Source organism: Diceros bicornis, chromosome 22 (genome assembly GCF_020826845.1).
Source record: "Diceros bicornis minor isolate mBicDic1 chromosome 22, mDicBic1.mat.cur, whole genome shotgun sequence".
Taxonomy (NCBI): domain Eukaryota; kingdom Metazoa; phylum Chordata; class Mammalia; order Perissodactyla; family Rhinocerotidae; genus Diceros; species Diceros bicornis.
The window spans coordinates 27,025,387-27,052,157 of NC_080761.1; the positions used below are offsets into that span (position 1 = coordinate 27,025,387).

Consider the following 26,771-nt stretch of genomic DNA (forward strand, 5'->3'; position numbering starts at 1 on the left):
ATGAGAGAAACTTTCTACTGTAATGCATCTTTGTACCTTTTGAATTTTTGTCATGAACGTGGATTGCTATTCAAAATAAATTGAATTTAAAAACAAACTCTCTGCTCAAAGCAAATCCCTTCCTCTTCTCTGCTACCCCAGTACTTTTTACTCGCTCTCTTGTGTTTGAATATTTATGTCACCTACAAAACCATGAACAACTTGAGGGCTGCTACTGCGTTTCTATCAAGTTTCCATCTCCAGTATCTAGTACAGTGCCTTACACATGGAGGGAGACTTAAAAAGTGATGTCTTGAAGAATGAGGAAGACCTTTTCCTTGGAAGGAAGTCTGGCCACCTTTATATACATCCTAATACAGCAGCTGAGCAGGGCCACAAGGCTCTAAGAACATCTACCCACCAGTCCTGGGATTCTACCTTGAAACATGTCCTTATCCTTTAAGAGAAGGGAGGGACAGAGAGACAGAAGCAGAGAGAAACAGACAGAGAGAAACTGACACTGACTTAAAGATCAGACTGGACTCCAGAACAGTGCTGCTAAGGAAAATACATTTGAAAAAAAAAAAAAGTGTGATCATGTGAATGGATGGAAAGGAGATCATTTGAGATCTTATATAATTGAAACAAAAGCTATGCTGAGAGAAAAGCTGACTTGTCATAAAGTCCACTTTAAGCCTTCTGTTGCTATTTGCGTCCCTGTTAATGATGGGTTTACCTGGGGCAGAGGCTGCAATTTCAAGTTAAGCGACCAGATACAGGCATCATATTCTATAGCTAATTCAGTTGATTTCATCTCAGCACACTTAAGCTAAGCATTTCCTAAAGGCAGGGTTGGCCGACATTTTTATTAGCAATAATCTCTGCCCCCTTCGGATTATCTACAGATTTAAGACCACATAATCATTCTCTACGTCACAGATGGGGCCAGGGGAGGGTACAGACTAAGAGGATCTGAATCCCTCCTTAACACTTGCTTCTTCCTTATCAGCGAGATTAGAGCAGTCGACAGCAGTCTGCTTATGTGTCCAGACCCAGAAGGCTGGGCTAGGCTGGGCTGCCCAGGGCCTGAGGAGGTGCAGCTCTGAGGGCAATGCCTGGGACCGTAGGTCTGCTGGTCCAGGCCGGTCTCTCTAAGACAGCGCAGAGCACGTGATCCATCCTCCTAGTGGCAGCGAGCAGGCTAGGGACCCTAGCACAGCCAGGAAGGAAAAGCAGGGGTCCACTTCCCGCAGCCATGCTGAAACAGAGCGAGAGGAGGCGATCTTGGAGCTACAAGCCCTGGAATACTACGGAGGGCGAGGATGAGTCCCAGGCAGGGGACAGCCAACACCGCAGGAGCATCTGCTCCGTGGGGGCCCGTTCCGGCTCCCAGGCCAGCATCCCACCGTGGACCGAGGGCAACTACAACTACTACATCGAGGAGGACGAGGACGGGGAGGAGGATGAACTGAAGGACGACCTGCCCGAGGACCAGCTGCCAGAGGAGGCCAACACCGTCCAGTCGGACGGCTGCCCGGACCCTCCGGCCGTGTCGTCCACGCTGAACGTGAACGTGGGCGGCCACAGCTACCACCTGGACTACATCGAGCTGGCCTGCTACCCCAAGACGCGCCTGGGCCGCCTGGCCACCTCCACCAACCGCAGCCGCCAGCTGGCCCTGTGCGACGACTACGAGGCACAGACGGACGAGTACTTCTTCGACCGCGACCCAGCCGTGTTCCAGCTCGTCTACAATTTCTACTTGTCCGGGGTGCTCATGGTGCGCGACGAGCTGTGCCCGCGTAGCTTCCTGGAGGAGCTGGGCTACTGGGGCGTGCGGCTCAAGTACACGCCGCGCTGCTGCCGCATCTGCTTCGAGGAGCGGCGCGACGAGCTCAGCGAGCAGCTCAAGATCCAGCGCGAGCTGCGCGCCCAGGCGCAGGCCGAGGAGGCCGAGGAGCTCTTCCGCGACATGCGCTTCTACGGGCCGCAGCGGCGCTGCCTCTGGAACCTTCTGGAGAAGCCCTTCTCGTCGGTGGCCGCCAAGGTCATCGGGGTGGCCTCCAGCCTCTTCGTGCTCATCTCCGTGGTAGCGCTGGCCCTCAACACGGTGGAGGAGATGCACCATCAGACGGAGCAGGGCGCGGGCGGCGGCGACCCGCGGCCCATCCTGGAGCACGTGGAGATGCTGTGCATCGCCTTCTTCACGCTGGAGTTCCTGCTGCGCCTCGCCTCCACGCCCGACCTGCGGCGCTTTGCGCGCAGCGCCCTCAACCTGGTGGACCTCGTGGCCATCCTGCCGCTCTACCTGCAGCTGCTGCTTGAGTGCTTCACCAGCGAGGACCAGCAGCACGGCAAGGGCTCGCCGCTAGAGCACGACCTGGAGACCGTGGGCCGCGTGGGCAAGGTGGGCCAGGTGCTGCGCATCATGCGCCTCATGCGCATCCTCCGCATCCTCAAGCTGGCGCGCCACTCCACCGGGCTGCGCGCCTTCGGCTTCACGCTGCGCCAGTGCTACCAGCAGGTGGGCTGCCTGCTGCTCTTCATCGCCATGGGCATCTTCGCCTTCTCCGCGGCCGCCTACTCCGTGGAACACGACGTGCCCGGCACCAACTTCACCAGCATCCCCCACGCCTGGTGGTGGGCGGCGGTAAGTACCAAGGCCCTTGGGCTTTTCCGCTCTCTTCCCCTTTCCTTGGTTATCAGCCACCTGTCTTCGTCCCCTGATTTTTCCTTGCCCAACAACCATCCCATTGCTGCCTCCAGCTAACAAAAACAGAGGTGGGTGTGAGAGGGTTGGAAAGACATAGACACTGTAGTAAGCAACTGAATTCGACTTGGTCCTAGGAATCTCCAAATCTAAGTTTAGTTTTAAAACAGATCTTACAGAGGATTCATTGTTGATGTATGTGAGAAGCTCCATCATTCTTGTTATTTGCCACTTACTGAACACCTATTGTCCTAAGTAGTTTATAAAGTTTATCTTGTTCCAGCATCACAACCCTGTGAGGTGGTTATGCTCAACATTTTTTTAAAAGAGGAAAAATTGGAAGTGGCTTCAATTTTTGGAGGAAACTGTAGATTTAGTCAGAGGAGGAAGTAAGACTTGGCTGAACAATGTCAACCCTAACTGAAATCCCTCTGGTTGTAGCTAAATCTGAGCGTAGAAAGAAGCGTCTAAAATTGCAACTTGTGCCAGTGTCACTAAAATTCTTTCGGGACCATGTGTTATTGCCCCATTTTACAGCTAGAGGAATTGAGGTGCCGAGAGTTTGAGTGTAGACACACAGCTCAAGGTAGCAGAGCGAGGATTGAAACCCAAGCCTGTCCAAGGACGAAATCCCTCTCTCTCCACACTCCAACACTGCCTCTTGCAAGCTTTAGTCTTCTGCATGCCTTGCCTAATTTGCACAGTGTAGTACTTATTTTTGTCATTGTTTTCTTTGGTATTTGCCTTTTTGTAATAATTTATGCCATTTACTCCAATATCTGTATTTCTGGTGTGCTAGACTAAATCCCTGAATCCCTGGAAATGCTGATTGGGACCTCCTGGGTCAATAAGTAAGTGGATATATGTGCGTGGGAAAGAACTAGATGTATAGTTTCTTTATTTTTCTAAGTGGATTATTTCTAATGCTTTTAAAGACATTAAGCAAATATAACCAGTTCTTCCCATGTTAGAAAGTAGATATTTTCAACATCAACATTGGGTGTGCCAGAACCCACAGTCTGGTGTGAACTGAGATGAACCAATGCAGGGCTACTCACAGTGTAGAGAAGCGGGATGGAAGATTTAGATTTAGATTCTAGTCCCAGATCTGCTAATAAGTTGAGGGTGACCCTACATAATTAACTGTGGAACCTCACTCCCTGTCCTCAGTTTCCTTGTGTCTAAAAGGAGAGCATGCAGAGTTCTACAGTTCAGTGAGTTTTCCTTCCCTGGAAAGCGGATCACTCATATGTACAAGAGGATTTGTGAGCTTTCTTCAGTGATGGGATGACATTAGGCCTTTTCAAAGGAGCTAGCCAAATGCCACGCCTCTGATCATATTCCAAGTGACGAAAGGTCATCCCCATAGTAGATAAACCATGTGTACAGATGGAGCTGGTGGAGGATGATTTGTCCCCAGCAAATGACATTTACTTTGGAGGTGAGTAAAGCAGGAAGCAGATCCACATGCTGAGGATAGAATATCAAGTTTTAGAGAGTCGAGTTTCCGTTCTTCCAGGTATCTTAGAAAGCTAGCATATATAGGCTGGACCTACTGGACTCTTTAAGACTATAATTTTAACCCACAAAACTTTTTTTACCTTTTGTATATTAATATAAAGATTTTGATAAGAATTCTGTTGCTAATAATGGATTTTTCTTCTAAAAAAATTTCCTGAAGTGAATGCCTATTGATCCCTTTTAATTTCTTGATCTGTTTAATGAAGAATGACATCTAAAACTTTCAAATTATCCCCTTTTTATGTCAACTAAAATTATTTTACTCAAGATTAGTGTTTTCCATAAATTTTACAATAAACATTAAATCACTATTCAGTTTTTATCTATAAGAAATTTTACCAATTGTTGCTTTTACCAATGTGAGTTATCTTTTGTGGCAATTATCTCTACCAGGCACTCTTTTCACAGGCCCACATTTGCCCATTTCAACCTTACCATTTACCAACCCTTACCTTTACCAATGGCCTTGGTCCATGTTATTCTCTGAGAATTATTTATACTAGTAAAAATCATTATTAGATAAAAGACTGATAACTTGTATTTGTTTCTAAACTAATCTATGAAAACAATAGGAGCAATTCCCCTTGAATATTCGAGGATTGCTCTATTCCCCAGGACTAATGTGTTATTAACCCAGTTCTTTTCCATACTTCTGATGACACTGCATATTGTTTACTAAGGGTCCATATTCCCGGTAGAGCAAAGAGAAAAGAACACTGTCAAAATGATGCAGACTGAATGTTTTGTTTCCTTATGTAGATGCAAGGTAAAAAGACGCAAAATATTAGGACCAATTCTTCATGTAATCCACAAAAATCCTTCTTATTCATTCATAGAGCAAGAATTTTTTAAGTACCTCCAGTATGCCAAGTAGTATTCTAAACACTAGGGATACCAAGTGATAGGAAAAAAAAAAAAAAGGTGAAGTCCTTTCCCTTATGGAGTTTACATTCTAAGGGAGAAAGATAAATAATTTCAGATATTGGGTCTTGTATAGAGTAATAGGATATAGAGTGACTTGGGTGGCAGAATCTACCCTTGATGGGATAGTCAGAGAAGCCCTCTTGGAGAAGATGACATTGAGCTAAAATTTGAATGATGAGAAGAAACTCATCTAAATAAACAGGACAAAACAGACATGAGAATCTGAGAAGTGGAATCCTAAAAGTAACTGGTCCAATGGTCTCCAAGTATTTTATTGATCATACATCTCATAACTTAAAATTTTTTGAGCACACATCAGTGATGTGTATTTAGTTATTCATAAATTTTGTTATTTATTGCTATAATAATTATGTATCACAAACCACCCCAAAACTGAATGGCTTAAAATGTCAAGCATTTATTTAGCTCACAAGCTTGCAAGTCAACAATTTAGACTGGTTTCAACTAGAAGGTTCTTCTCATTTGGGCTGGTGTCAGTGACTCACATGTCTGATAGTCAGCTGACTGACAGCTGGGATGAAGAGGGAGACTAGGCCACATGCTTTTATCCTCCAGCAGGCATGTATCCATGGCTATGGCAAAGGGCGAGAGAGAGAGAGTGAGTGCAAGCCCAATCATGCAAGCACTGTAGAAGCTTCTGTTCATGTCATTTGTTCAACCCATTGGCCAAAGCAAGTCACAAGGTCAAACTCAGAGCCAAAGGGCAGAGCAGGCTGGCCCACTCATGGTAGGAAAGCACTGCAAAGTTATATGGCAAAGAGCTTGGATACAGGAAGATGTAAAGAATCGGGTCCAGTAATACAGTCACTCTACTGCAGTAAGATATTACTGCTCAGTTATACTATACACACCAGAAAACATACACTCATACATTGCAAATTTAAAGATGAGGTAAAGAAAAATGTGATTGCTATTTTCTTGCACCACTTCTGTGCTGTCTCCCTTGGGATATATTCATCCACAGAGAGACAGATTCTCTAATCTGTTCTTCCATGTGTGTTTAGTACTTTCAGACAATTCCAAAATCTGACTTGCTTTTAATAATCTTCCCTCTCTCTATGCCAAGATCCTGAAAACTTCCTTTGTCATTCAACTCAGGGTTTTAGGAGGAATACAGTAATTTTCATTATTGTGAATTCTCCTACAGCTGCAAAACAAATCCCTCGTGGACACGCATGTCTGCAGATGCTCATGCACTAGGATATAAGATAGACCCGTCCTACTCGTCTGTCATATGGAGGTTATTTGTAAGCACTAATGTAATAGGAAACATATGTCAAGTACTAGCCTGAAGGCCATCCACAATAAATAGAGGCTACCATATCTGACAGGTTGATAGTCTTTATCACATGGAAGCAATAATGTTTGCTCCCAGATTCATTTTGGGGAAAATAGGAGGGATTCCTTCTCTACTGGGGAAAAGAGAAAGTCTGTACGACATACAAAAGGGTCAGCTGTTCTATCTTGGGAGAGCTTCCGTGTGTCCAGATAAACAGGCCCACGCTTGGAGCAGCTCCAGCCATGTTGAGGCTCTCCGGGTTGCCTGGGTGTGGGAAATGAACAGCGCAGCTCATCAAGAACAATTAGCTCTATGATGAAGCTGTGATCATTGGCCTCCTGTGTGGCTGTGTTTTTAAGTAGAAAAGGGCAATTAGACTGTTCAACAGACCATTTCCTTCTGAGCTTTCCAGAACAAGTTAAAGCTGTAGAAATCAAACAGGAAACTATGTCATGAACTCATTCCTTCAAAAACTCTTCAAAAAGAAAATTTATCTGTAGCTGAGGCATCAGATAATTGTGCCCCAGAGACCACACTCCTATCTTTGTTTACCTAAAGTATGTTATTATTTCCTTGCAAATAGGTGGCACTTACAAGTTCACTGAGATTTATTTTATTTTGCTGATTGCCTGCTTGCTTTGAGAAGACCCATCTGGAAGGTGAATCGGTCAAGTTACAGTCAGGAAAACAGAAAAAAAAAAAAGGTGGATATTTTAAACAGAAGGAATTTGATGCAGGGAGATAGATATATAGGTGTTCGGAGGCGGGAGAAGCAAAAGGGCAAACTGAGATAACCCAAAGATTGGTTACTGTAGGAAAGAGCTGTTGGCCCTAGAATGGGGGGAACAAACAGGAGAAGGTAGACTTATCAGAACCTAGGAGTACAGAAGGGATCCCTGTGTAGCCGTTGCAGGGACTCCTAAGATGACACTGTAAGGTTGGTGTCGCAATGCCTGAGCCATAGCTATCTGCTGTTATTGGAGGATGATGACAGAAACCAGAAGGGGGCATAGAGACCCTTATCTTCTCATCCCACATTCTAGCCTCCCAACAGTGTCTCTCATTGGCAGAACATAACCAGAAGACAGCAGGCAAGGGAATCTGGGAAATGTAGTTTGCAGATTCCCAGCAGCAGAATTACAGAAAAGAGTACATAAGAGTGTCAGGCTTGGGACTGAGAGACCATGGGTAAATGTCTAGCATAGAAGGCATTAAAGTTCTCCTAGCTCCTTCAGAAATAGCACAGGAGCCGTAAATGGGGCAAAGGCTATTAGGCACTTTTATGACTTTTGATCTTGTGGACTCCTGATTTTGGGGTGCTCTCCATTATCTCTTTAAACTCTGCTCCTCCTGTTGGCCAGTATGACCTAAGGGGGACATGATAGAATTGTAGAGGGCAGGGAGAAGTACCAAGTAAGCTGAGGATGCAGAGGGCATCACCATTATTGTGTACCTTTCTGTGGATAGATAAGATCCCCAACTTATCTTAGCTTTTGCACACCTCTTTATTATACAATTTATGTACACGTCAGAACTTTAATATACAGATGAGGCTGGCTGTTCTCTTCAAGGTGGTCACCTATGACCTCGTTCTTACAGTACTTCCACTGATCAAAACATTCTTTGAATTCCACTGAGGAATTATCTTCAGAGCCTGTGACATGTGCATTTGCCTCTTTGTAATGTTGCTCAATCTTTCCCTTTTTGAGGGTGGATTCAATATTTTAAGTCAAGACCCTTGAGTTTAAGATTGGCACCTAGAGGTAACCCTCAAGGTGGATAAGACTACTTGTCTCAAGGTCATGCCACTGAATCCTATGTGCGGATTATAATCCAAAAGAGGAATTCCTAAAATGTTTGTAGCGATAGTAGCATGGATAGGCTACCTATAGCCTTTGAACCAAAATCCTTTAAAGGACAACAAGCATTGACATATATAATACTTTTAGGCAGAAAATGTTAGTCTTTACTACCTCAAATTCTTTGGGAACAACTGGAAGGGGTGTTAATTGTTTTGAAAAATCAGTTTTATTCCCTGGGATCATAATTCCTAGATGCATGGATTACTGAGTGCCAAGATTTAATCTCTGTCTAATTCATTATGAAGGAAACAAACATTCCTTGTTGAAGGAGAAATTCAAGTATAGTCATTCTAAAGTTTCAGAGAAACATTGGATGCTTGTCTTCCTTGTAATGTTTAGCAGGCCAGGATTTGCTGATTAGCGGGTGAGCTGCTGCGAGGAAGGTCACATTCTAGCTTTTGGGACCCAAAGGCTAGGGAAAATATGTAAGTTTTTGAAAGAATGGTAAGTTTCCAGTTTATACAGTGGCTGAGCCAGCCAGTGTTTTTCAGGATATTAAGATGGATCGTAGAAATTTTGGTCATATTTCCAATTCCAACTCCTGCTAATTTGAGAACTCACTCTGTGAAGGCACGGGTCAATCTGGGGCCTTCAATTTTTAACGCTCATCCAGGGAGAAATGATTTGGCCTGTGGAACGTGGAGAAAGAGTTCCCCAAAGACAAGGAATCCTGAGTTCCTCTTGGAGCTAAGGAGCAAGAAACAGATCACAGTTGAGTCAAGTTATCCACAAAACAGACAATGCATAAATTAGCTATGCATTTTGAATAGATTCTTCAGGGCCAGTCATACAGAGCCTCTGAGCAGAACAGATCTTTTGTCTAAAAATAGAGATCCAAGATATATAAAAATATTTAGACCATATTATGCACATCAAATATTTAGTCTTCCTTAAGCCAATTCTCTTTGCTTTTGACTTTTTACTCAAAGTTCACCCAAAAGAAAATGAAGTTGGGGATGGGTGTGAAGCAAAGCCAGTGTGGAGATTGATCAGAAGTTTAAAATAGGTACGTTGTCTCAGTTATTTTCCTTCCTCTGTCTCCCCCTAGCCTCCCCTCTCTCCCCCAGTCTTGCACCCTGGAGGAGCTGGTTTACCTCAAAGCCTCTGCTTTGGCTTTAAATAGATGCTTCTTGTTCTAAAACTACCCCTTCCTGTCACTCATCCCTATATCCAACTCCCTTTAGGCCTCCTCCAGGGAAAGTAGACTGACTAAACATTCCCACGGAGGTGTGAAGTGACATATGAAAACTGTTGTTCAGGTCGCACGCCAGGACAGAGTCTGACTCAGCTTCTTTTATTTTTGACAGGGCCAGTGACAAGAAACACATGAAGGAAGAGACACAAGAACGCAAGCATACTTTGAGATTAACCTATGATCCCACTTTATCACTCCCTCTCATCACCCCTTGGTCCAGAAGATAGGAGAAGGGGGGACCAGCCCGGTGGCGTAGTGGTTAAGTTTGCGTGCTCTGCTTTGGCGGGGTTCACAGTTCAAATTCCGGGCGCAGACCTACACACTGCTCATCAAGCCATGCTGTGGTGGCATCCCACATATAAAATAGAGGAAGACTGGCAACAGACGTTAGCTAAGGGCCAATCTTCCTCACCAAAAACAAAACAAAAAAAAACAGAAGGTAGGAAAAGGAGATTCTCTACTGGAGCCAGATGATCTCCCTCACACAGCATTCAGCAGGAGCCAGGGAGGAGCCGGTTCCCACAGCCCGTTGGTCTAATAAGCATAAGAACTAACATTATCACTCACATGCCTGTGCCAGGCACTCCTTCAATTCCCATACCAACCCTATGAGGTTGGTACTGTTATTCTCCCTGCATATTGAAAGTAGAAACAGAGGCAGAGAGAATTTAGGTGACTTGCCCAAGTCACATAGCTGGGAAGTGGATTCAGACCCACATAGCCTAGTGCCATCCATACCTGTTTCCTTCACCTAGTCTGTACCATCCTGCCTCTCTTAGATGCTTGCTTGGATTCTTCCACCTTGTTAGGGGCCACCCACCCCTCAGCAGGTCTCTCATCAGAGATGGAGCAGTGAGAGGTGGTGTGTCACCCACCCCACAGAGGAGGTGCAACTTTTCTTTTTATGGGCTGCATGGAGCTGTGGTTCTTATCAGCTCCACCAGATTGGCCCAGCTGGCCCACTTCTCCATTTCATTTTAATTAATTAGTCACCCTTATTCTAAGCTCAGACTACCCCCTACATCATCAAAACAAGAATGTTAAAGTTTCTAAGCTATAGGCCGTCTTGGTATGGATCAACAAGATGACTTTGTACAGTTTACTACCACCTGCTGGAAAACTGTAGCAACAACAATGCAAATCAATGAAGCCAACAGTGCCCCCTAGAGTTGTGCAATGCACAATTTTTTCAACTGTCATCAACAGCCCTGCCTAAAAGGCTTCTAGTAATTTCGCCAACAGTCTGGGGACCAAAGGGAGTCTTAGTACATGAGCCATGAAAAACAGGCCCTGAGAGATTTTCCCGGGTTTTCTCTGGCTACACTGACTGATAACTAGTCCCATGGGCATCTGCATTTTAAAACAGAAGTTTGTTAACCTAAATAAATCTCTAATTAGTGGAATTTAAAGCAGTGTGATAAGAGTGATGGGAAGAATTTCATGCAAGGTGAACATATTTTTGGTCGGTGATGTCTTACAAAAATCCTTTCGCAAAATAATGAGAGTGTGTTCCTCCAGACATTTGCAATTAAGGCACTTTCTTATAAAATCTCTCATTTGAACTACATAAGAACTCTGAGAAGTGTTACAGTCGTCTCCATTTTAAGGATGACAGAAGGACAACGGAGGAGGTTGTTTAATGCCTTTTGTGTGCCTGATATTGTGTTAAGTGCTTTATATTCATTTTCTTATTTAGTCTTCATGAGAATCCTGAGAGTTAGGTATTATCCTCTCATTTTAGATGAAGGAACCAAGGCTTAGAGACTGAATGTTTTGCTCAAGGTCACTCAGCTAGGAAGGGTCAGAGTCAGGACTTGAACCCAGGTCTGACTGGTTCTAAGCTCTTTCCAGTACGTATATCATGGAGGCAAATCCAGGGACCCCCATCCTAAAGGTGGCCCAGTAGAGGGGAGGTAAAGGCCTACGTTTTTTGAACCCATTCTACACCAGCAACTTTACACGTTATCCTACATGCTCTTCATATTTAAAGTAGGTATTATCTCCCCTGTATTGTATATAAGAAAATTTATAAGTGATAGTCAGGATTTAAACCCAAGTCCTACAGCTCCAGAGCTTGTGTTCTTTCCATGGCACAGGTCCTGCAGGCAGACTTTCTGGAATCTCCTAAAGCTGGCTCCGTGGGGAGCTGTTACATGACCCACGTGCACCTTCAGGAAGAAGAGGACACTTCCCTGCCTGGTCCTCTCCCTTTCTTCTCCTCCCTCATGATGCTAACGATTCCATCCTGCTTTCCTTCCTGTACAGGTTAGCATCTCCACTGTGGGCTATGGAGACATGTACCCGGAGACCCACCTGGGTAGGCTTTTTGCCTTCCTCTGCATTGCTTTCGGGATCATCCTCAACGGGATGCCCATTTCCATCCTCTACAACAAGTTCTCCGATTACTACAGCAAGCTCAAGGCTTATGAGTACACTGCCATCCGAAGGGAAAGGGGAAAGGTGGACTTCCTGCAGAGAGCCAGAAAGAAGATGGCTGAGTGTTTGGCTGGAAGCAACCCACAGCCCACCTCAAGGAGAGAGAATTAATATTTCGTAAGATGTGTGGCTGGTAGATCCCGTGAACTTCAAGGCTTCATTTCTCCTTCCTTTTTTTATTATTAGGATTGGCAGTGAAAGGGCACATGAAGCAGACATACAGAAAGAGCATTCAGCTCACAAAGTTCTACCTCTAGAAGTGTTCATTTTGGCCCCTGCTGCCTTATATTGCTCTTTAACTGTGTTGTGTGAGAGTCTTGACCTTCCCAATGACGTGGGTGTTGAAAACTCCTTGAGAGGAACAACATTTTAGATTTCTCTTGTAGCTTCTCATGGCTTCTCAATCAATATTTTTGGACTTGAGTTGACTTGAGAAGAATTTCCTTACATTAAAGAAGAAAACATCCTTAATTTTCCAGAGAAAGGGAGTGTTGCAGCAGGAACTGTATGAGCTTTGACGTTACACCAGCCTCGGTCAGAAGCCCAAGTCTACCAGCTGTAGGATCTGGGGCAAGTTACTTTAACTGTTTCTTCAACTGTAAAATGTGGGTAATAAGACCTACCTTGTAATATGAGTGTAGGGATTGGAGATAATATTTATAAATGCTCAATAAATGGTAGCTGTTAGAATTGTTCCAGTGAGTGTTGTCTAGTAGATTCTCTAGACCAGTGGTTCTCAATCCAAAGAGATTTTGTCGTCCCCCCCACCCTGGGACCCATTTGGCAGTGTCTGGAGACATTTTGGATTGTCACCGTGGTGAGGGAGGGTGAGAGGGGCTACAGGCACCTAGTAAGTAGAGGCCTGGGATGCAGCTAAACACGCACAGGACAGGCCCCACACCAAAGAATTATCTGACCCAAAACGTCACTGGAGCCAAAGTTGAGAAACCCTGGTGTAGACTTAATGTGGGAGCCCCCAGACTTGACCTGTGAAACATAGCAAAGTGAGCGAATCCCCTCTCCCTTGATGGGAGCCCCCACATGTCCTCACCTCTCTGGGCCTGCTTTCCCTCACCTTTCCACGAAAAAAACAAAAACAAACCAAAAAACCCCACCTTTTGGACAACTTTTCTGGGCTGACCACTGAGCAAAGGGAATTAAGTCTACAAGGCCTCCACTCTGGGCTCCATCTGTGGGTCAGAGAACCAATTCCCACAGGACGCTGGTCCTTTCTCTCCATGCCCCCTTTTCCTCCTCATTCCTTCCTCCCTCCGTAGGACTATTGGAATTGAAGCCCTGAAATGAAAGGCTCGTTTGAACTGAGCAAACAGAGATTGCCCCATTACCAGAGCTTTTGCCACACTGACCATCAAATTTGTCTCAGGCAGGACTGGACCTACACTTGTGTCGTAAAAATAAGAGTAATTGTTTTGTGTGTTCCTACAGTGACAGGCACAGTGGGTTGTACTTTACAACTTCATTTAATCCTTAATACATCCCTAAATAAGATATTATATTCATTTTTGTTTTAGGAAGAAACAGAGGTTCAGAGAGGTTAAGTAATTCGGCGAAGTTGACACAGTCAGTAAATGGTGGGGCTGGGCTTCAAGCCGAGGTCTGGCTGATCCCTAAGGCTCTTCCTTACTAAAAAATTATTTATTGTTTATCTGCAGTTCACATTTAACTAGGTGTCCTGTATTGCTGTTTGCTAAACCCAGCAACCCTATACTATTGCTTTTGAGAGACAAAGGTACCCTCAAGTCCTAAAACCCCACCCAAACAGCAAGACCCTCGGCCAAGGAGGACTTCTCTCCCCTCTTGCCAAATAAAACAGGGAAGAATTTTGAATCAGTCTCCTTGCCAGAAACAATCATGAAAACAGGGTTATAACATGCAGGAGGCCTGGAGCTCAGCATATGGAACCACCCGACATGCTCAGGGCAGCAGCAGCCCCTTCCAGCCCACCTCCAGCCTTCCAGCTCCTTCTGAGGTCTCCAGGGGAGAGGTTTGTTGATGAAGCGCATCGCTGGGGCTGTTAAGGACACAGGGAATAGGAAGGGCCAGTGTCCATCACCCCTCCCTCTGCCACAGGCCCAGAGAGAATGACCCAGACCTGCCCCAGAGACTCCCTGAGAGAGAGGGGTGAGGACTGGTGGGGGGAAGGGTGGGGAGAAGGGTGGGGAGGTCTTGGTGAGGAAGATGAACTTTTCCAGGTCCCTGGCAGGGAATCTAGTAAATGGCAGTGGCCCCTTCCTCCCAATCTCCCTGGCCACATCTGCTCAGACAGCTGTGCTCTGCCTCCCAAGAGAATGAGAATGACAGACAGAAGGGAATTAAAACAAAAAGAACCAACAGTCTGTGAGCCCCACTGTACACCAGGCACAGAACCAACATTATTTCATTTAATCCTTCAAACGCCCTATGAAGTAGGTTTCAAGGTAGTTGTTTACAGAGCTTTAGCCACATTGAACTTGACGTGGTCTTTGCACCTTCATTTGAAACCTGGCTCTGCCATTTCCTATGAGGTTGAACCATCAAAAACAGTGGGATATTGGCAATTTCATATGGTATAACCTAATAGTTGTGTGGTTACTTATTTTCTATGAGCCTCAGTTTCTGCATCGTTACAATGGAGATAAGAATAGTGTCTTCCTCAGGGTTGTGGTAGTAATTAAATGACATAATGTGTTATAAAACCTTAGCACACTGTTTGGCACATGTTAAGAACTAAATAAATGTGGGATGCAATTATCATCATCATTAATATTTTGCCAGCTACACCGGAAAACCGGACAAGCTCAGATAGTCACTTGTCGTCAAGGAGGGAATTCTGTGGATGAAGACAGATTTGAATCCTGTTGCCAGCCCCCTAGCCCATCCAGGCCCATGCACAAGGATCTAGACCAGTCTGTCCAATAGAACTTTCTATAATGGAAACGTTATGCACTAATACAATATAACCATGTGTGACTATTGAGCACCTGAAATGCAGGTAGTGTGATTCAGGAACTAAATTTTTTATTTTATTTAATTTTAATTTCATTTAAAATTTAAATGGTCACATGTGGCTTCAGACTGCTATATTGGGCAATGCAGTTGTAGGCCTTTCTTCTGCCCTTGCAGAGGCGTCTGCTCTGAGATTAGGAGGGGTATTTGGCTTTTTGTAAGGGAGTGGGACTGAGAAAAGATGAAGAAAACATGACAGTCCCCCTGTTCTGGCCTGGAAGCCAGGGCGGGTTCCAGGACAACGCAGACAGCATTGGAAGCAGAGGTTGTTGATCTGACGAGTGGGATGGAATGGCCTCCCTTGTTAAAGAGGAAGAGGATAAAATGTTCCCAAGCCAACAAAACAACAACCAAGAGCTCTGAAAGGACCATCTCCATCATTTAAGTGGGTCCCAACCTTCACCCTGAGGGACGTTTGGGCTCCCTCACTTGTGCCAGCTCAAGGCCATGTACCATCTACATAAACTTCTAACCCAAACCGGATCAAAAACACTTCCCTTATTTTACCTCAGTTTCAAGGATATAAGCAGACATGTTCACAAGAAGTCTTTCTTAAAGAGAAAACATTAGATTATCACCTAAAAAAAGAAAAATGTTCCCAAAGATTCTAGGTCCAGGAAAGTACATTTAAGTTTTGCTGAGCTTCAAATTCCCTTCTCGCAGGCTGATGCCCTGGCCCCCAAAATCAGGATGACTGTGGTTCCCTCCACCTCAGTGGTCTCTCCTCCCTCCCTGTTCATCTGTGATGTGACCTCTTTAAAACTCAGGTCAGTTCTGCTATGTGTATTCTACAATCTATGTCTATTCTTATGTGCTGGGCCTTCTCCATTTGTCCTTCCAGAGCCATTATTCACACTTCTCTGCCCTGCTGCATGGTCCGAAGGGTCTGCCTCCTGTGTCTGTACCACCCAGGCTCCCTTGCCCTCTGGCAGGGTATCAGCACTGAGAGGAGAGAACATCCTGGGTATTTACTCCCACCCTCTCCCTGTGTGGCCACAGTCCGGATAGCATAGAGGCTGAGTTCCCACAGCCATGGCTCCGTTGAGCAGCCATCTTGTTTGGCCATAGTACTCACAGGTTCCAGTAACACCTTTCTCTCCTGTGTCCCTTTGGGCCTATGAGTGACAATGGCCTCTTGCTGTTGCTAGTCGCTGCGTATCTCACCACCCCTTGTTGGTTCCCTTAATCCTGGCCACACCTCTGTAAATAGAATATTTATTAAAATCTCCTTGAATAAACTCTTTGAGTGTGCCATCAATGTCCTATTGGGATTCTGATTAGTACATCATGTCTACCTTAAGAAAAATATATTGCTCATATTCCCCAAATCACACCGAAAAGATGAGTCATGTTTATCTGAAGATGCATGCCTCCCCAACATATCACCCCACACTGAGAAACACAGCCCTTGAACTCATAGACCAGGAGGCATATCCAGCTCACAGATGTTTGTTTGGTAGGGCAGTGATGACTGGCACCCTTAAATGCCAATAAATGATTCATCTTTCCTGTCAAAGGCCTCCAGCTCTGCTCTTCTTAGGAGCAGTTTTCAATGACTCAGTCTGTTGACTTCCCTTCCCCTGCCCCATCCCACACATACTAATGGATTTTCATGACTACGTGATGGAACCATGTGCATAAAATAAGTTGGTATATATGCATCTAGGAACAGAAGTTTTGGTGCCCTCTGAGGACATCAAGAAATCATCTTGGCCAGGATCCTACCCTCACTCAGGTAAGGTTGTATTAACCTTATTTTATAAGTGATAAAACTGAAATCCAGCAAAGTTGGAAAAAAATGCCCAGAAATGGCAAACATCTGTTTCCCAGGCTGCCACCCCCTTCCATGACCACAGCAGACATTCTTAATCACATTACTCTCTCTCATTGGAGAGCCTTCTCTTCACAGTTCTCAAGCAGCCAACACATCTGTCAGAGTTGACACTCAAGCCCTGTTTAGCATCCTGGCACGTGCTCAGACTTTAAAAAATTAGAAAGTGGGACTGGAAATCAGTCTCAATCGCCTCCTAGTGCACTGTTCTTTTTGAAGGATTTCCTTGTAAATCCAGAAAACCTGCACAGACTGTGCTCATGCTATCCTTAATACTATTAAGCCTTTGAAAGTGAACCTCCCTGAGCCTCATTTCTATATTATAATATGGAGATTATTAAGACCTCCTTGGGAGGACTAACTGATATATGAGTACAAAGTACCTGGCACAATATCTATTATATAATAGGTGCTCAGTTCATGGTAGCTCTTATTATTTCTTCTTAAACAGAATGTCAATGATGTCCACCATCCAGAGCATGCCCTTCTGTGGTGGTCATTATGGTCCATGGTCATTGGGCTGTTCACAAATATTTTAGTTCTCTTGGAATATGTCCGTAGTAGATTCCATTTCTCCACCACATTCAGTTATATGTGGCCAAGTAGCTTCCTTTGGCCAAACAAATGTGAGCAATAGAGACAGGTATTACTTCTGGGCAGAAGTATTTAACTGCTGCCTCTCCATACCAGTCCCCCTTTTTTCTGTTTTGGTAACTGCGGAAAGAAAGATGGAGCATCTATCCGTCAAGGGCTCTGAGTGACAATGATGAGCAGAACCCAAGCCTGACCCTCGTTGGACATGTCGCGTAAGTGAGAAATACACCTGTATTGGGTAAAGCCACCAAGATTTTGGAGTCGTTTCTTTCTGCAGCCATAACCTGATCCATCTTGATGGAATACTTTTTTTTTTTTTTTTGTGGTGAGGAAGATCAGCTCTGAACTAACATCCACGCCAATCCTCCTCTTTTTGCTGAGGAAGACTGGCCCTGGGCTAAAATCCGTGACCATCTTCCTCTACTTTATATGGGACGCCGCCACAGCATGGCCTGACAAGCAGTGCATCAGTGCGTGCCTGGGATCCGAACCCGGGCTGCCAGCAGCAGAGCTGGCACACTTAACTGCTACGCCACGGGGCCGGCCCGATGGAATACTTTTTGTATGAAGGTTCCAGGGAAGCTGAAACTTCATCTCACAACAGAGAAGTGACTTGAAATATTCATATGTCTTAAATGGTCACATCCCCCAAAGTCATTTTCTCACTCTCCTACACAGTGCTAGATAATAATGCTAATTAAAATGTATCAAATGCCCATTATGTGCCCAACATTGTTCTGGGCACTTTATGTGAGCTAATGTGCACATGTAGCACAATGTCTGGTATTTAGTAAATGTCAGATTCATTCTAATAATCATCATCATTGTCATCATCATTATTATGCATCATCTCCAGTCCTTATGACAACCCAATGATGTAGGGACTGCTACCATCTCTGTTTGACAGAAGAGGAAACTAAGGCACAAAGCAGTTAAGTAAAATGACAAGGTTTCAGAGGGAGAAATTAATGCAACAAGGATTTGAATTCAAGTATGCCTGAAACCAAAGTCCTTGTTCTTTACACACTGTTCCGTAAGCTGCCCAAAGAAGACTGCCAAATACTGTGTGGCGCACTTTCCTGACACCTCTGCTTCCCAATGGTGGAGCGGGTGCCTTGACATCAGAACTCTCCCTGTTTCTACCACTTGCAACTCTTGTAGGCTAATTCATTGAGGAGGAAGAGAAACTGGGCTCCCCTAGGCCAACTCATCCATGGAAATTAAAACTTGGCATTCAGGAAGAGGATGATGGTTTTCTACTAGCTTCAAGATTCACTATCAAGAGGGGTTTCTCCCTCCGTCCTCTTTCAAATTTATTCAACATCTCTAGGCTGTCATTTACTTCTATTTCAGAAGAAGCACAGGGCAAGGGGCCAGCAATAAGTTTGCCCTGCCCTGCCCATCCCCCTAGAGCTGCAGAAACCAAACAGGGAGGGAGAGGGAACCCAAGCACAGACAGACCCACCAACCGACCTCCACTTACCATGTCTTCCTCCAGGCCATTTATTTCATTAAAACGAAGGATGCTCAAGGGAACCTCGGGAAAGGGGACAATTTCATTTTTCCCACACGTTGGAAATTAAAATTCTTTCCAAAAAATAATTTGCTCTGTTCTTTGAGAAAGCTAAGGAGAGGAGAAAGGAGGTCAAGGAGTGCAAGGTAAGACAATGAGAGGCAGAGAGGGAAGGAAGGAGGAAAGGAAAATAGAAAGATATAGAATAGAGGAAGAGAGGAGAGATTAAGATGGGAAGGAAGGGAAGACAAAGGAGAGAGAGAAGACAGTAGAGGAGCAATGAGACTAGTCCATGCCTTCATGAGATCGGCAATCTATCTAAATTTTCATCTTTTTTCAAAATTTTAATTGGAACTATATTGCCAATCACCCACATCTGGGGTTTTCTATGGAGTCCGCTTCTCTGTACTCCAACCCACACCCTCAGAAGAGCCACTAGCTCCATGGCTCCCATAGTCTAATTCCTAACTGTGGTTCATCTTGAAAGGACACAGAGTAGTGGGAGGAGGAACTTTCTAGTCCAACTAACCTGGGTTCAAAATGCAGCCCTAGCACATTTTTTTCATTCAATAAATATTTATTGATAGCCACATATGTGCCAAGCATTGTTCTAGGCACTGGGTTACAGTGAACAAAATTCCCTGCCCTCATAAAGCTTCCATCCCAGAAGGATAAATAAGAAGGAAAATATATAGTATCTTAGTGATAAGTACAATGGAGAAAAATAAACCATATGAGGAGAGAGAGTAATAATGCTGGGGGAAGGGGCATGGGGGGAGGGGCACTTTAAAATAATCCTGTGAAGGATGATGCTGGAGAAAAGCTTTGAAGGAGCTGGGGAGCTAACCCTGCAAGGATCTGAGGGAAGAGCAAACCCCAAGTGCAAATGTCCTGAGGTGAGAGCACATTTAGTGAGGGCATCAGGAACAGTGAAAAGGTGGAAGGATCAGTGAGTGTAAGTCCTGGTGCAGTAGGAGAATTTTTGAAGTTCAGACACCGGAGTGAACTGGAAAAATAGAAAGTGACGAACAAAAAGTGGGACATTTGAAATTGACTTTAGGGAATGGTTGCAGTTCCCTTAATGACACGTTCTGGGGTTAGGACATGGGAGGGAGCGTCTGCAGTGGGGTAGAAGATAAAGCCAGTAAAGGAGAGCAGGGGAAGGAACGGAGAGACGAGGGCATTGGAAGTTTCATCCATGTAGATATTGACGTCTCCAAGAATTAGAGAGGCGTGGGTTGGAGGGGGTGATGGAGAGCCAGGTCCTACTCTTCAAGGAATTAGAGGGACGGCTTGGAGATCTGTAGATGATTGTGATAAGAAGCGGGGTGGTGGGGGGAGTGAGCGGGGTTTGATGACTTGTAATACAAATTTGGTTTGGAGCAGTTAGGAAGGAGGAAGGCAGAATGATCTGGAACCAGCAATAAGGAGCAAGGAGGGCACCTGTCTTACTCCAGGCCCAGTAGGTAAGGCTGGTTGGATAGAAAACCATCACCACTTGTGAGGACTGCTGGGGAACAGGGTCCTCAGGGTAGAGTCAGGCATCAGTGAGGGTCATTATCATTTCACTGGTACTTAGTGTGCAGATGGACCAAGGACACTAAATGTCCTGCAAAGCATAGACTAGTTCCACAAAACGAAGGCTTGTCCCATCCAATAGTGCCCCCAGTGCAAATCACGTACTATATAGTTAGGGAGCAAGAGCATTCAACATTCACAGGAAAGGTTAAGAGTACAGCGGGAATGGGTGATGATTGACCCTAGTTCCCAGGACCACAGTGGAAGGGTTGTAGCATTTGGGAAGGGCAGGAATTGGTGTCAGAAAAAGGAGTGTCAGAATGAAAGTCTGGGGGCTGAGCGATGGCCCAGGAGTCCTAGGCTTCGTATGGTGACTGTCAGCAACATGAATGGAGGGGCAGTGAAATGGTCCTGCTGGTCTTAGGGCAGGTGGTGGTGGTGAAGCTATGCGAGTGGAAGATGGGAGGGATATGCAGTCCTGGATCCATCTTGCACTTCTACTGGTGGAAGCGTGGAGTTGGGGCAAGAGTGGAGTTAATCTGGAGCACCCAGAGTTTGGAATTCCCTCTTGGCCCGGGAGACTGGAGGAAGGAGGAGGGCTCTACAAGGGCATTCCGAAGTCCTCTTAATTCCTGCCACATCTAAGCTCTGTGTCCTTGGGCAAGTCACTTAACTTTGCTGAGCCAGTTTCGTAATCCATAAAGTGGCTCCAAAATACCTATCTCACAGGGTTGTTGCAAGGCTTAAAATTAGACAATATCCAGAAAGCGTCTAGAAGATACAACCCAGCCTGTGATAGGTGCTCATCTCTATCAGGCCCACAGCCTGTGGCTCAGGTTACACATACCTGAGGTCAAATCCTGACTCTACCACTCACTAATTGTATGACCTGGGGCTAGTCATTTAATCTCTGTGAGCCTCAGTTTCTTGTATACAAGATTGGGAGAATAATCCCAGGAATGCAGGGCTCCTGTGAGGAAAAAAGGGAAGAAGAATGTAAGCAATAAATGGAAGGATGATGTAATGAGCTGTTAAGTCTTGCTGCCTTCTCCTTGCTGGAAAAGACTCCAAGGCATAAAAAAGTAATTTTCTCCTCCCTACCACCAAGGATTTCTCAAGCGACTCAGTAGGCCTCTGTGTTCTGGGCTCCCTTGTCCCAGTGAGAATTAGAAACTTCTTTAAGAAGCTTTCAGGGCTGCTTCTCAGGCCTTCGTTTGGGAGGGCAGAGCACATCAAGGGGTAACGCGGGATCATGCTGAACTGGAGGGCAGTGGGGACTAGAGTTTGGAGCTGACATCGGGCTGTGAGTAGCACAAACTCAGGGGAAGAGAGGTGAATTCCCTGAGATGGGGAGAGGAGGCCTGGGTTCTGCCAGGAAATGGCAGAGGCTTCACTGGCACCCTAAGGCCGACTCGGGGAGGTACAGGACTGCTCCTGCGATAGCGCATTCAGAGTCTTCGCTTCTCTCTCCAGCCCCACTACATTGGCGGCCGTTTCTGCAGCCTGGAAGTCAAGGGCACCATGTTGTGTGTAAAGCAAGCATGTTGCATTTTTTTCTCATCTTGTACTTGGCTCAGAGTGTAGCAATCCACCTGCTCAAGTCACAGTCAGCTTTGCAGTCAAGGTGTCCACAAAGGTCGTCTCACCCTATGGTGCAGGTGGTGGCAGCCGCGTGCAGTGCAGCTGCCTTGCCAGACGCTGTGGGTGGCTGGGATGAAGTCACCTCGCTTCTGGTGTGTCCCACTTCAGTTTACTCTCAGCCCAGCCTCAAATTTCAAACTCATGCTTTCCACTCATTCCTTGGTGATCTAGAGCCAATCATTCAGGTAAAACTCACTGAGAGTTAGTTTGTTTCCTTGTAAAATGGGAATCATTCCTATGGCGTAGGATTATTGTGACTCATGGCAAATATAAACCCTTGAAATGGGCGTGGCAATTAGAGGCTAAGTGAATGTCAGAGGTGGTGGTGGTGGTAGAACTAATGATACTAATAGGAATAGTAAGATTACTAAGACAACAGATAGAGTGCTGGCTGGCCCGGATTTAATCAGTCTCAGATTTAATCAGTCCCAACAGTCCCGAGAATGGTGTTCTGCTCCGAGCTTTGCCAGAGACTGCCCTGGGAAAGTTGGCACACTCTCTGCCTTTGTTTCTGTATCTGTCAAACGGGGATAGTTCCATCCATTTTAGAAAAAAACCCTTGCAGCTAGAAGCATGTTTAGAGAACATCGGGTCAATCCTTTCTCCTCTGCAGCCCATTTTACAGAGGCAAAAACTGAGGCTGAGAATGTAAAGCAGCCTAATTCATGAAATGAATATTGTTTTGAAAGCCACAGAAGCTTGGTTTATTTTTATTTTGTTTTGGTTTGTTTACTGGTGTAGGTTGGGAGGATGGGGTGGGAGCGGCAAGGGATCTGGAAATGTGACATTCTCTTCCCTTGAGAGGCTTTCAATTTATTGGGAAAACAAGATGAACCACGAAAAAAAAAGTTTTAAAAAAATTAGATAATATATGAGAAGTCTCTGAAAAAACATAAAATATTTGATAGACAAATTGTGATAGCAGGCCTGTAAGCTGGCCCCACTGACCCCACTCCTTGGTATTCACACCCTTGTGGAGTCCCCTCCCACTCTGCACCAGAGCTGATCTGTGTGATATACAGAATACGGCAGCAGTGATGGTATGTCACTTCTGGGGTTAAGTAATCAAAGACTGCTGCTTCTGTCTTGGACTTTGTCTCAAATCGCTTGCTCTAGAGGAAGCCGGCTGCCGTGCGGGACGTTCAGGAAGCCAATGGAGAGGCCCACCCAGGGAGGCATCCAGCCAATGGCCAGAGAGAAACTGAGTCCTACTAACAACCCCACCCTGGAGCGAGCTTGGAAGCAGAGCCATCAGCCCTAGATGATTGCAGGCCCCAGTGACAGCTTAACAGCCACCTCATGAGAGACCCCACGCCAGAAGCACCCAGTTAAATCTTGCCTGGATTCCTGCCCCACAGAAACCATAATACAAATGTGTTGTTTCAAGCAGCTAAATTTTGGGTAATTTGTTTTGCAGTAATAGATTTGGAATACCTAAATGCAGATCATCATCACTCTTCATCGAGCACCTACTGGGTGCCAGCCCTGAGCTCTCCAAAGAAGAATAGGTAGCAAAGACTCAAGACAGAAACTCCCCGTTAGGAATGATGCATTGGGCTGAGGCTTCCCTTGGATTGGTCCCTTGGGAGCGGAAGGTGAGACACACTGGTGGGAGGATGGAGAACCCTCAAGAGAGCTTATCAAAGTAGAGCCATGATTTCTCCCCAAAGGTGAGATCACAAGGCTCATGAGTGTGCCTGCCTGGATGTGAAGAGAGAAAACGGTATATAAGAATGTCAGGATAGGGCGGGGCTCTAAGCCATGGCTGTCTCCCACACTGCCCTGAGAAGGAGGCAAATTTGAAAAGATCCCCAACAACAGAGGGGAATAAAATGCCTTCTCTGGAGTAGGACATTTAGCTGCTCCCATGGCAAAGGCTGGCTGCATCTGTGAACTAGGTCTGAGTCCCACCTACATCATGTACAGTACAACATCAAGCTAGTCACTTGCCCACCCACAAAATGGAAATATAATCTATTCTACTCTCTCAAAAGTTTGTGGTAGAGGTCAGACAAGAAAATTCTTTGTGGGGCCGGCCCGGTGGCGCAACGGATAAGTGCGCACACTCCGCTTCCGCGGCCCAGGGTTCGCAGGTTCAGATCCCGGGCGCGCACCGACGCACCGCTTGTCAGGCGATGCTGTGGCGGCATCCCGTATAAAGTAGAGGAAGATGGGCATGGATGTTAGCCCAGGGCCAATCTTTCTCAGCAAAAAGAGGAGGATTGGCATCAGATGTTAGCTCAGGGCTGATCTTCCTCACAAAAAAAAAAAAAAGAAAATGCTTTGCAAACTATAAAACAATAAGTATAATGAAAATAAAGTGAGATCTCATATTTCAAGTCCCTAGAACAGGGCCTGGCTCATAGCATAAGGTTAACGAAGGGTAGCAGTTTTTCCTATTGATAGTCTTACCTCCGGCAAAAGGAGAAAGAAGCAAGTAAAGTGATGGCAGCAGGTGTTTCCTGACTTCTGGCCTGTGCCCAGTTGTCACTTTCCTCCCAGGAAGCCCCATCAATGCCCTGGAACACCTCCCATCCGTCCTCCACGGCAGGACTCACCCAGTGGGAACCTGGTGGGAACCGGCGGCCTCTCAGCAGTTCTGTTGGAAAAGGCAGGATTTGGATCACAAAGCAGGGGCAACAGGTTGGGAGGGTTTGACAACTTCCTCTCAGTAGGATCTGAGGAGGCTGAGACCGCCTGAAGGCACGGGATGGAGGGATAAGGAACAGGAAGACTGAAAGGGCAGGAAAAGAAACACAAAGCTTCCTTTTACCCTCTGCCTAGGGCCTGGGTACCGATTTCCGGCTCCAGCACTAAGATTAATGAGGCACGACAATATGCACCTGCATCCAGGTGTGTTTCTCTTGTAAGAACTGGAGTTGAGGTCTGTTACAGGTTGAATTGTGCGCCCCTAAGAGATGTTGAAATCCTTACCCTCAAGGTCTATGAATGTGAAATAGGGTCTTTGCAGATGATCAACTTAAGATGAGGTCATTAGGGTGGATCCTAATCCAATATGAATATGTTCACATAAAAAGGGGACATCGGGACACAGGGACGGACACACACAGAGGAAATGCCTTGTGAGGATAACAGCAGAGATCAGGTGATATTTCTACAAGCCACGGAATGCCAACAATTGCCAGTAAACCACCAGAAGTTAGAGAAGAGGCACAGAATAGATCCTTCCCTCACAGCCTTCAGAAGAAATCAACCTTCTGAGACCTTGATCTTGGACTTCTAGCCTCCAGAACTGGGAGACAATACATTTCTGTTGTTTAAGCCACTTAGTCTGTGGTGCTTTGTTAGAGTAGCCTAGCAAACTAATACAAGGTCATGGGGTGTCATCAGCACAAAACCCACGGGGTCAGACAGACCCTATTTAAACCTCTGCACTTACCAGCAGAATGACCTTGGGCCACTTGCTTGCCTTACTGGTCCTCGGGTTCTTTATCTGTAAAACGGGACATTCCATACGCCTTGTGGATAGTTGTTGAGCATTAAATGAAGTAACAAATGCAAAGCATCCAGTTACAATGTCTGACTCCTGGTAGTCGCTCAACTATTGGCAGCAGGGTTTTCATCAGCAGAGATGACAGCTCAGCTCAAATTTTTTCACCTATCTAAAGCAGTGCACCCCTGAGGCCAGCCCGGTGGTGTAGCAGTTAAGTGCTCATGCTCCACTTCCGCGGCCCGGGGTTCACAGGTTTGGATCCCGGGCACGCACCGCTGCACCGCTTGTCAAGCCATGCTGTGGCAGGCATCCCATATAAAGTAGAAGAAGATGGGCATGGATGTTAGCCTAGGACCAATCTTCCTCAGCAAAAAGAGGAGGATTGGCAATGGATGTGAGCTCAGGGCTAATCTTCCTCTCAAAAATAAAAATAAAAATAAAGCACTGCACCTCTTATGTGGGAAACAGACCAGCTCCCTGCCAGTCTGTGAGGATACCAAGTGCTACGAAGTCAAGAAGCCTTAAGACCCAAGTGTATTAGATTTCCATTGCTGCATAACAAATTGCTACCAACTTAGCAGCTTAAGACAATATCGTTTACTGTCTCACGGTTCTGTAGATCAGAAGCCCAGAGGGACCTGGCTGGGTTTTCTGCTTAGGGTCTCACAAAGCTAAAATTAAGGTGTTGGCCAGGTTGGGCTCTTACCTGGAGGTTCTGTGGATCAGCTGCTTCTAAGCTCATTCAGGTCATCGGCCAACCACAGAGCCTTGCCATTGTAGGCTACAGTTCCTGCCTTCTTCCTGGCTGTTGGCCAGGGCTCACTCTCAGCTCCTCAAGGCTTATTATCTGTTCTTACTGAAAGCACTTCTGATATGAAACGTGTGGGCTTTCTACTCCAAGCAATTCTCCAGTTCTCTGCGGACAACAACTAGGTGTCCTGCAATTTAATTCCATTCTAAACTAACTACCCAGAGCTGGCACAGACTCCACAGGTTAAGGACTCAGCCCCACCAATGCCTCCACTTAAGATGCCAGTTGCAAGTCCAGGCTACCCATACTTCTGACTGACCAGCTAGAAGGTCAAGGGGTTCCCACAACCCCCTCCTCAGGTTCAATAATTTGCTAGAATAGCTCACAGAACTCAGGGAAACACTTAGGTTTACCAGTTGTTACAAAGGATGTGATAAAGGATACAAATGAACAGCCAGATGAAGAGATCCATGAGGCGAAGTCCTATGCAGAAGCTTCTGTCCTCATGGAGTTGGGGTGCACCACCCTCCCAGCAC

The 26,771-nt window shown here is 45.7% G+C and overlaps 1 protein-coding gene across 1 annotated transcript; it reads left to right on the forward strand.

Moving 5' to 3' along the window:
• Positions 1 to 1,234: 1,234 nt before the first annotated feature.
• On the forward strand, positions 1,235 to 12,234 carry KCNV2 (potassium voltage-gated channel modifier subfamily V member 2). Its single transcript, XM_058565730.1, has 2 exons — positions 1,235 to 2,629; positions 11,757 to 12,234. The coding sequence occupies exons 1-2, from the start codon at positions 1,235 to 1,237 to the stop codon at positions 12,036 to 12,038; spliced, it is 1,677 nt and encodes a 558-aa protein (XP_058421713.1). The 3' UTR covers positions 12,039 to 12,234.
• Positions 12,235 to 26,771: the final 14,537 nt, after the last annotated feature.

Coding starts and splice junctions, on each gene's coding strand:
- KCNV2 (XM_058565730.1), top strand. CDS start 1,235: ATGCTGAAACAGAGCGAGAGGAGGCGATCTTGGAGCTACAAGCCCTGG. Junction 2,630..11,756: donor ACGCCTGGTGGTGGGCGGCG/GTAAGTACCAAG, acceptor CTTCCTGTACAG/GTTAGCATCTCCACTGTGGG.